This window comes from Seriola lalandi, unplaced genomic scaffold, assembly GCF_002814215.2.
Source record: "Seriola lalandi dorsalis isolate HSWRI2012SDOR001 ecotype SW California unplaced genomic scaffold, Sedor1 jcf7180002054928, whole genome shotgun sequence".
NCBI lineage: Eukaryota > Metazoa > Chordata > Actinopteri > Carangiformes > Carangidae > Seriola > Seriola lalandi.
In genome coordinates this window covers 445,635-456,770 of record NW_019525480.1, presented here as the reverse complement: position 1 = coordinate 456,770, position 11,136 = coordinate 445,635, and the positions used below count along the sequence as shown (strand labels likewise).

General features: G+C 37.3%; 1 protein-coding gene across 4 annotated transcripts; it reads right to left on the bottom strand.

The window, feature by feature from the left end:
- Positions 1-1,023: 1,023 nt before the first annotated feature.
- LOC147817627 (macrophage mannose receptor 1-like) lies at positions 1,024-5,729 on the bottom strand. Of its 4 annotated transcripts, XM_087170109.1 has the most exons (7): positions 5,668-5,729; positions 5,216-5,263; positions 3,694-4,098; positions 3,243-3,581; positions 3,053-3,144; positions 2,712-2,755; positions 1,024-2,506 (listed from the first exon to the last, which is right to left on the bottom strand). In XM_087170109.1, the coding sequence occupies exons 2-7, from the start codon at positions 5,250-5,252 to the stop codon at positions 2,482-2,484; spliced, it is 942 nt and encodes a 313-aa protein (XP_087026235.1). In that variant the 5' UTR covers positions 5,253-5,263; positions 5,668-5,729; the 3' UTR covers positions 1,024-2,481. The 4 variants fall into 4 exon arrangements, with proteins under 4 accessions (XP_087026235.1, XP_087026234.1, XP_087026236.1 ...); XM_087170108.1 differs by having other exon boundaries at positions 1,024-2,755; XM_087170110.1 differs by having other exon boundaries at positions 1,024-2,755; positions 3,294-3,581.
- Positions 5,730-11,136: the final 5,407 nt, after the last annotated feature.

Below are 11,136 nucleotides of genomic sequence, written 5' to 3'. Positions count from 1 at the left end.
TGTTTTGGTCTCTAGAGCTAATTTCCTCCTTCATGACACCTGTTTATAGAACTCACCTGTTTATATAACTCACCTGTTTACATTTTATTAAGGACTAAAGTTATGGACGATTGAGGGCGTGGCCTCTTTGAGTGACAGGTGGGTGAGCGTATGCTTGACACAAACCAGCATTCACCAAAGTTTCAGTCCACACAGGCCCTCCTCTTTGACCATTTTTGGATTAGCTGGGAGTTAGGGGCGGAGTCAGGCACTGCCAAGATGGTGACGGTTGAGCAGCTCACTTCAAAACCGCTCTTCAGAAACCTGTGGCTGACATCACAGACGCTGCATCCATCTTTATTTACAGTCTTAGTCTATGTGTTGGAATTGATGCGGAGGCCGTTCTATAAGAGTTTGATGTAACGTTCAGACGGAGAATGAACTTCAGATGTGTAGGAATACTATTTCATTTAATTGTCTCATGGTTTTTTGATTGTTTATTGTAGAAGGTTGGTCTCTACTAGTTAGTTAGGCAGCTGTTCTTATGATGATGATGCTAAAGGAGGGAATTCATCACTTACTACCCGACTTTTACTGCACGTTTCTCAGGGATATTCAATATAGTATATAGGAGTACATTATAGCCAGTTATTTAGCTGTTGTTGTTTTTGTTTTTCTGAGGTCAGCTAATCAGAGTTTTATGGTGGAGTTGTGTCACTTTAGGGCTAAAAAACACAAATCAATCTCTCTCTCTCTTTTGGTCGCTCACTCATTCAATGAGTAGACATACGTGTGTGTGTGTGTGTGTGTAGGAAAACTAAAAGGCGACAGGCGCTTCTTGTGCGCCACTGATCCAGTCGACTGAGGAAGTGCAGTGTCGACTGTGAAGTTGTTTGGATGACGTTGCAAAATGAACACAGATGAAACAGTTTCATAATAAGCAACACAGCTGTTTGAAAGTGATACAGATATTTTGTATTGAGAGAGCAAGAAAAATGAATGAATGAATTGAATGATGTGACATAAGAAGAGATCATAATCAAATTATATGATGCACACTGACTTTATTAAGTAGACAATGACAGGAAACCATGAATTACAGCAAAAGTATGATATGTAGTTATGCTACACACTACCTGTTATAGACAAAAAACTATATTGATAATAGTAATAATAAAAAGCAAGCAAAAATAAAAATATAACACCAAAAAATAAACAATAATACACAACAGAAAGGTGTCCTGAATTTATGCAACAACAAAAAAATTACCCTCCATATTTCAGTGTTTTATTGAGGCTATTCTATGATCACTCAAAGAGAATCTGTGATTAAATCATAATCCATTATCTCTGTCAGAACTATTTATTTACTCACTCATTCTGTTGTTACCTTCAAAACAATGTCCAGCAGAGCGCTTACAAATAAAACACAGAAAACTGATTTCTTTTTAAAAAACACCCCATAATAATCTATAAGTAAACTTACCAACAAAGCAAAATGTTAATGAACAATATTTTAACAGTTTATTTCATATAGAAAGGTTGAAATTTAAAAAGAAACTTTGATTTTTTTTTTTTTTTTGGTGAGAAAAGTCAATTTAGGTTCTGGCTCATTTTACCATAAACATCCAGCAAAAATGAGGCACACACACACAGACACACACTCTTACACAGCAGTTACACAGAAATTGGGGGTTTAAAACAGATTTATATGGATGCATATTGATATGCATCCATGCAAAATCTTTTTGAAAATGAATCATCTGTTTTTAGACGGGAACACAAGACGAGACCGACTAGATGAGATGTTAAAACCGAGCTACAGAAATGTTCACGATTCTTGGTGTTTTGGGGTTTTTTATTTTCTTCAATGACATCACATCACATTTTCATGGACACGATAACTCCGTAACACCTTGACTGAACTTCACGGCACAAACGTAGATTAGGACTAAAGGATGAATTGATTAGATTTTGGGTTTTTTTTCCCCAAAGGTCACAGGCGTGTTGACCTTGTGAACCCGATCTCTCAGTAACGCCTTGAGGGAAAAAACAAAAAAAGTTCACCCGGACTCGAGGTCGAACTGATTAAAATTTGGTGGCTTAAGGTCAAAGGTCACGGTGACCTCACAAAATATGATCTTGGCCTTGTGAACACAATATCTCCAATATCCTTTCAAATTTGTTACAAAACGTTCAGTTGGACTCAAGGATGAACCGATTAGATCTTGGTGGTCAAAAGTCAAAGGTCAAAAGTCAAAAGTCAAAGGTACCTGATCACTGTGTTGTACTCCAACTCATATAATTCCAAAACAATTATACTTTTTCACATTTTTTTAATTGATAAATATTCAAGAGTTATAAAGCTATAAATATATCATTAGATCTCATGCATACCTTCTTTGATGGCCTTTTAAATAATTGACCAAAGAGTGGCCCATTTTAGTTGAATCCACCCAACCCTTTGACATCATTGGTTTCCAGCCTCCTGTTTAGTTTCTTTTAAAACGTGCTGGTGCATGTTATTCTATACAAGAAGATTAGTGAAGATTACAACATGTTCTGTTTTACAGTGGGTCTAACAATACAGTATCTGATCAAACAAAGTCATATAACTACATTATTTTGGTTTCCTGCATTGTGTCTTTGTAGCTTGTACAAAAACATAATCAATGATATTTCACACTGACTTGATGGAATCTTCCTCTTCTTTCCTGGGTCGAGTCACCCACCTCAGTTTGACGTCAATCCCTGAAGCCTTGAACTTGTCACACATCTGAGAGGGAATAGAGGAAATATTAGAAGCTTCATAAAAGCTTACAACTAATCAACTACAGAGTCGAGTTCTGCTTCCTGTTTACACCGGCTCGTACATGCTCACCGTGATCGCTCATGTATGTGTGTGTTTTCAGGTGTGATAGTCTGGAGATCGCCATTTTAAAATGGAAATGTAGTTGTGTGGACGTAGCCTGAGCCCCGAAGCCTACGGTCTGATACTGTGAACTGATCAGATGAACACACAGAAGTTCTGATACCTGAGATTTAGTTGTGTAGAGGGAGGAGGGAGTTTTACCTGCTGGAGAATCTGGTCATTAACAGCAGGATCTGAAAGGTCAGCAACAGTCTGAATCTTCATCTTCACCATGGTCATCTTCACCCTCAGGTCTGTACAGTCCAACAAACATATATCCACAAATCAAGGAAGGAAATATTATTGTGTTGTGAAAAAACAAAGGAAGATTGAGATTCATGGTTTTTTTCACCTTTATGGCACCAGAAGTTTAATTTAGAGTTACAGTCGCGATCAACCCAACCTTGGCCTGGACTTTCAGCAGCACAGTGCTTGCCGCCGCCATTGTTATTTGGATGTCCATGTTTCCAGTTTCTGAAGTAGCTGCTTCTCTTGTCGGACCACCTCCATGGTTGTCGGTGCAAGCCAATCCAAGCCTGTCCTGATATCTTTGACCTCACTTCTTCGTTTTCCTGAGCATTCTCAATCGTAGCCAGGTCTGTATAGTGTGTTCTGCAATAAATCTGGGCATCCGTCCAAGTCAGTTTATTGGTAATAAAAGTATATGTTCTGTGGCCTGGAGGATTTGTATCTACAATAGAGGAAAATAACTTACTTTAAGAAAGAATTTGTAACACTAAGTCCACTGTTGTCACAGTATTAAACTGCAGAAATAACCAAGAACATAATAGTAATTTTCTTACCGTTGAAACAAACAATTCTTTTTTTAGCCCAACATCTAACGTCTAACCATTTTCCATTATTCATAAAAACACAGTTCTCCTGTGCGTAAGCATAATTTGGCTCATAGTTGGCCCAGCTGTGGTAATCAGTTTCTGACGTTTTACCAGTTGCTGACCATCTCCAGGAGTTTGAATCGTTGCCCATAACTCCCTTCCAGGATTTCGGGTCATCAGTCAGTCCAATCCACGACCAATAGGTGCCCAAACTCGGTCTGTTTAACCTGGTTAAGTCATCAGCACTCTCAATGGTCACCAGATCAGTGTATTTCTCTCTACAGTAACGCTGAGCTTCGTTCCAGTTCATTGACATGTTGACATAGTGGTACTCATACAGGCGCGTGTCAGAGCAGGTAGTGACGCCAAATCCTAAGGGTTGATGATAAAGGGCATATTTAGATGTAAACTGTAATAATCATGTTTGGAACAGTTGATCTGAATATTATAAGTATATACAGTATAGTGTAATATGTACATATATATGTAGGTTACATTTACAGTATACATACTGAATACTTTAGACAGTGTATTATTAAATACATACATACATAAACATACATATTTGTATGGGCTAGATATATATGGAAACATATGAAGTTATTCAAATTTCTAACATGTTTCATAAATAATTTTTACATTTATATTTTTTAATTTATATGACATATATTTCAAATATGGAAATTCAATATCTGTACATATATTTGTGCATGGGCAATCCTATCTTTATGAGTGAGATATGGGTAACTTTTAGTGAAGAAAAAGGTTTTTCAAAACTGAAGATTTTAAAAAGAAAATACGAATGAACGCTGCAAGGCTTCCTGTTTGTCTTGCCGCTATACTTAACCCTCTGGAGTCCATTTTGATGATTTTTTTATGCATTAATTTCTGTCAGATGTTTTAAACCGTCCCTAGCCCACATGCGTTGTATCCTTTTTTTTCAGCACAAACTTCGCTGTAAGTCTGACAAATTATAAACTTCTAGAAACCCAAGATATATATAAAATATAACACAGGCCCCTGTGAAAATGTTCATATCTTTAGTCATAATCAAAGTTGTAAAAACTATTGTTTTATTATTTGTGCACATCAATATAGTTGACATGTGTATAAAAAAAAGAAAAAAGAAACTATAATACAGTCTATTTACATGTAAAAGGATTTTATTACAACTTATGTTTGTGCATTTCCCTAAAATGATAAATCATGTTAATCATGGAAAATATTAACAATTCAGATTCTGCAATTGTGTATGAAAGTCCCACATCAGCACATTCAACTGATTTCCTCAGCTTGTCTCGACATGATATAAAGTTGATATAAATTTACTGTAAATAAAACAGTGGCCACGGACTCCAGAGGGTTAATACACCTCTGACATTCTACACAAAATTATGAATAAGGATGGTCAGAGGACTTCAAATCATGATGGATATGAACGGGAAACCAAAAACCATCAACATGAAATTAAAGCAATCAGAACTCTTACCAAAGAAGACAAAAATCAAAAGCCCTGTACAGTCCATCTCTGAGTTCACTGAAAGTAAAAAGAGAAAAGGAAGACATAAAAAAGTAGTAAACAAAAAGAAAAAGAAAGTATCAAGCACTTACCAGGACAGCAGACATTAATGATATAAATTGTAATCAATAAATGTAAATATATTTCTGTTGTGTTTCAAAGGCATTTTAAAAAATATTAAAATTACTGAGTGAAACGTATGTAAATGATTCACACTGGGAAACTTTGAGTTTGTTAAAAGGTTCAATTCCACAACTTAAAACTAAAATAACAATACTAACAATATACATTTGAAGTTGATAAATTTGATTCATATTCTAACTGATGGCACATTTATTGTAATCGTAGTGAAAGTAAAAACGAAAAGGGAATAATAATGATAATCATAATAATAACAAAGAGAAAATAGAAAATATACTCACATGAAACAAATCCAGCATTTGAAATGAAACAGAACAGAAGAAGATGTCTGCTCCCCTCTCTGAGAAGTGTCCAGTGCTGTGCTGAATTCTATCATACTTCTATTATAATCATATTTAAATATTCAAATGAGGAAAAGGTAACTTCCTCTACAACCATAATTTATGTTGTATCATGTTGAGGAGTTTGCTTTATCTTTATCTTTCTTTTTTCCCTGTTCTTTGGGTTGAATCTTTAAAAAATGTTGTTAAAAATTGTGCTTTTGACATCAGCCAAAAGCTGCAAGTGACTTTATACTTTATTCCTCACATAGATAATAGTACAACTCTCTGAACTAGGTGGGTTTCCATCCATGTATTTTTATTAGCATTTTATGTGCATTAAAAACATTGTTAAAAGCAAAATTTGACAAAATGTGACGATGGAAACAGATTTATAAGGCAAATAAATCGTGACATACACAAAGCTTGTGAATGAAACGTCCAATGAAAAGACAACGGCAGATGAAAACAGATGTGTGGAGCGATGAAGAAACTAACGTTCTTCAAATTAATACACAAATGTTTTTATTTGTTTTTCATCCATCAAGGTTTGACCCGGACTCTTTCAATGAACACCACCACCACCACTAGTGGATTGAAACACACAGTATTTTGCATTTTCTAAATTTGAACTACATTTTGATGGACACTCACTTTTGGGTGTAAGTATCTCTCTCAACTCTGAGTTTAAAATCTAAACTTGCTTTATTGTCAAAGAAAAGTTATATTATGAAAAGTAACTAATTTCCTTGAGGTTGGAAAATGCAACAATACAACAAGTCTTATCACCCAGATCTGTAGGTAAACATCTGCCACCACAATAAGACTGTGAGACAGTAATGTGGTGTCAGGACTATATTCAAATAAACAAATGAGGAATGCGACAACCGTCACTTTGGTCAAAACATGACGATAAGCAACCAAACATTTCCCTGTAACACTGCAATGATGTGCTCTCACGTTCACATTCACACACTAAAAATATACGGTACAAGCATGACTATGGTTTTAGACTTGATCCAATATTTATAAAATAATTGTAGTGGCTTATATGATGTAAATTGTAATTAATAAATGTGAATACATTTCAGTTGTGTTTCAAAGGAATTTAAAAAAATATTCTAATTACAAAGGTTCTTCAAGTACGAGCATGTGAGCTCACAAATCTTCTGGAGGAACTCAAAGGCTTTAAAAGAACCCATAATGTAATGAGCCAAGAAAACACCTCTATGGGACAACAAAACAAGGCCCTGGAACAGGAAGCCCAAGAGCTTAACAAAAAGCTGCCTGATGGACAAGGAGGAAATGAGGCATGATTGTGAGGTTTTGTAGAAAGAAAGGCAAGAAAGGTGAAGTCCATGAAAAAACAACAAAAGGCCCTAGAAAGGGAACTTGAAGAGGTCAATAAAATAACTGTGTGATGAGGAAGTGCCCTGAGAAAAAAGACAACTCTTTTCAACAAGTCCAGGAAGGCGGGAATATTCTCCACAAGCTCAAAGTCTTTGAAACCCGAGTCTTTGAAGCAGTAAATTAAGACTCTGATGAAGGAAAATGACGACCTCCAGAGGGAGAACCAGTCCCTTAGAGACATTCCCCGGGAGTGGGCCTTTGAACTCAAGGCTGTAGCTGACGAGTTGACTGAGGAGTGCATGGTCAAATTCACTGTGAACTGGCAGAGGTGGATGACACATTGATTTCCTTTCTGTACGTCTTAGCTGGTCCACTACCATCTTTGCGGCTTGCAGACCTGGCCTCTTCAGACCACGACGCTCTGCTCTTCAGAATTCGGCCTCCTTTAGATTCCCACTGTGGACTGGGAAATCTCTGTCTTGTCTGTCTGTCATCCAATCAACTTCAAACTTGGCGGGTGTGTTGGACCCATCTTAGCTTCTCTCTTCATATGAGATCTGACTTTAAGGTGCTTCTGATCACTTATAAGGTTCTACATGTGCATAGATCTGATCTTTTTCAACCCCCCGCTGAAATCAGACAGTCTGACAAACTTTAAACTCCTTTTCTTCCCCTTTACTTTGCTTATTCTTTGATTTCTTCAGGCTCATGTACCTGTTACCATGATCCTCCTGGCAGGTTTGTCTCAGTCTCATGAATCTTTTAAACCAAGTCCTTAAAGTCCATGCATGTCCTGTCAACAAGATGGAAACCACTGCATCTCTAATCCTCTTTAATTCTCTCTATTCTCTCTTTACACTCAGGCTTCTCTCTCTGAACTGGACTCTGCTGACCACCCTCTCTCCCTTTCCTGACTGTCAGTGCCTCATTTCAGATGTTTTGGATTTGGATCTTTGTCCTCCAGGAGATTCAGCCTTGTCTCGTTTCTTTGTCTCTTTGTGTAGTCTGTCCTCTTTCCAGGTCTCCAGGTGGAGAGGGAGATGTGTGGCTCAGATGTTGGAAGCTGCTCAGCGTCCTCCTGGATCATATCTATAATATTGTCATCCTGATTTTTATGTTTGTCTGTTCTGTCATGTTCTGCCATGGAAGAAGCATCCTTCTACTGTTGGTCTTCATGGAGTTTCTTTTATCTTTTTCCCCATTTAAGGGTTTTTTGTAGAGTTTTTCTTCATTTAAACTGGAGGTCTCAAAAGAGAGGTTGAAGCTGCTTCAGGAAAATTTGTGATTCATGATTTTGGGCTACGTAGAGAAATAAAATTGACCCTGAAGTTTCAAATTTTCACCTCCTGTGGGTGAATGGGAAAATGGGTGTGATCATGCGTTGCCTGATGCTTTTTCATTGCAAGCTAACACTGGTATGTGGAGTGTCAGAACAGAGCACAAACACTGCCAGTGTCAGAACGTCTGAGGAGTTTTCATTTGCATACACATAGAGCACAGGACTAACATGCAAACACTGCAATGATGAGCTCTCACGTTCACATTCACAACCTAAAAATGTATGCACCCATGGTACACTGCATGTATTTTTAGTTAGCTGCTTGAGCTCCAAGCATCCCTCACATGTCCTACGTTATTTTCTGTCTCAACCAACTCAGACTGGAACTGTGTGTAGAATTATCTTAAGGCAAAACTTAGATTATGTTTCGTCAGAGTCATCAGGGCTTGATTTATGAGGGGCACTGGGGGGACCCCAGTGTATTATTATTATTATTATATTATAGTATATATTATACAAATAACAAAAATATATTTCCCATATTCATGCCTGGAAGAATCTTGTGAGACCCCTGAATTGGACAGGTGGACGCTAATGTTAGCTAATTTCTAACTTTAGCCATAAGTGACAGTTAAGCTTCTAGCTAGTTTCTAACTTTAACCTTAAGTTACAGTTTGGCTAACAACATGTTAGCAAACTGATAGCACACCCTTCCATTTGCAGTGTTGGCACACTGGTGCTAGGTGATAAGGGGGAAGGTTAGTTGTTGTAGAGATCAATACAGAGTTTATTATTTTATTTTCACCTTTAACATTAGTTTTCTAGTTTTTTAGTTTTTTAGTAAGTTTAATCTAATACCTGCTAATAATTATAATAATTACATATATCATTTTCCAGGTGTACAATTTCAAAAGTTTAATACTCATCACTTAATGTTGACGGGCATGTGCTTCAGGCCAGCTGACCACCAAGGCTGAATATTCTGGAGAGCACACATCTAAATTTACCATGAGGTTTCTGCATGTCCCCTGTGTGTCGGGTAGTAAAATATTGTAAACTGGAAGTGAGTATGTTTCATATGCAGGAAACATATAGTTTGCATTAGAACACACACAGCAGTGATTCTCTTCTGAAGACATGAAGGTCACAAGCGACTGCACCGAGATGCTGTGTTGGTTGCTCATGTGTGAAGCCACACACAGACAGGCACAGTTTGGCTGCTGCTGTTCCCCACTGGCAGCCATGTTGGCTCCACAGTCTGGTCTGTGGGTGTTGCCATAGTAACCGATGCTGATCTGCTGAGCGTCGGGCATCTCATCCTGGCACCACCGCGGCAGGACGCTGTGACATATTTGCAACCGGAGCAGCAAAATTAGATTAAAGGAACAGCTGCTTTCTCTGTGAAATCTGTGAACACTGAGCTGCTGAGAGAAACAGGAACTGATTTCACCTCTCAAAACACAGACAGGAGAAATAATGAAATGTGTTTTTACTCTGATCCAGTGTTTGATTTTGAAAAATGAAAAGTTTCAGTGTGATTTGTTGAGTTTTGGCTGTAGCTCAATGGACTTTTGTGTATTTGTTTGAGCTTCTCAAAGCAGCAAAAATCCAATAAAATAACATTAACACTTGCATTGCACAGTTGCTCTGCACCTTCTGCACTGCAATATGAAATTTGGACATTTTTGTCATGCTGGATTCTGTTATGCTCAATAATGACAGATGGAAAGTCAGGATGTTGTGCACCAGACATTATGTTTTTAAAAGAGTCTGTGATTCATCGTGTGTCCACCCGAGGTCCTTGACATGAAAAACTTTTGGTATAAAAGGAGCAAATATTCTTCACTTAGTAGCATGATGGTAACAGCAGAGGGCATCATGCTACAATAGTAGAGGAGCTCTCTGTCTTTTCAGTTCAATTTAACAACTCCAGAGTCTAAAGACAGGAAACAAGAGCAGAGATTAAAACACAGCACGGAGCATTAAAACTTAATCCCTGTCACATGCTGCATTGTTTTTGAGAAGGTGCTGAAGATAAAGACGGAGAGAGGAGCCAACAACCTTGTATTAAAACCTATTTATTAATCAGCCTTCAGACATTCATATATCTCAGAACCAAAAAGCTCTAGCTCTAAAAAGCTTTAGGTGAACTGAAGGTGTACTGTCTGTTTCCTACAGCAGTACTCTATATCATTCTGCTCTTTACTAAACTGTAAACCAATTTATACTTACTGTTGTCTCATAACAATAATAATGTAATAATTAATAGAATGAATAGTGTGGACAAAAAACATTACTATATTGTGAAAAGATTATTTTGATGATTAAGTTATGTCTCAGGTTTTTGTGAAAAACTTCTACAGTGAGGATCATTTCCATTTGATTGTTAAAATTTAAAGTTCCATATTTTCTTCTTCTTCATCACAAAGTTCCAGAAGTCCTGACGGCTGGTTTTAAGGCTCAGTTTCTGAATACAGGCTGTGTGCATTTCTCTGTAGACTGAGGCTTTGATACTTTCACAGTATTAATATAGAAGCTAGAGCTGATCTATAATCACACATGGACACAGACCTTTACACTGTATGGAGCTTTAACATCACAGATTTCCATGTTGAAACAGCAGCTGAAACCAAAACTCTGACCTGTCCCTAAACTGTATTCTAATTTCTAACTTCACTTCCACTTTCAAACACTTTTTTAAGTCCTTGAATAAACTCCATTGAGTCCTCACAAAGATAGAAATAAAACCCCGCACACATATGCACAGTCAGCTGTTACAGTGAGTGTTTGATGAGGGAGTG

Bases quoted from the DNA above. Each gene is read 5' to 3' on its own strand.
- LOC147817627 (XM_087170108.1), bottom strand. From the start codon at position 5,252: ATGGACTGTACAGGGCTTTTGATTTTTGTCTTCTTTG. The intron at 3,582-3,693 runs GTAAGAAAATTA...CCTCTATTGTAG, and splicing joins AAGAATTGTTTGTTTCAACG to ATACAAATCCTCCAGGCCAC. The intron at 3,145-3,242 runs GTGAAAAAAACC...TGGACTGTACAG, and splicing joins AAACTTCTGGTGCCATAAAG to ACCTGAGGGTGAAGATGACC.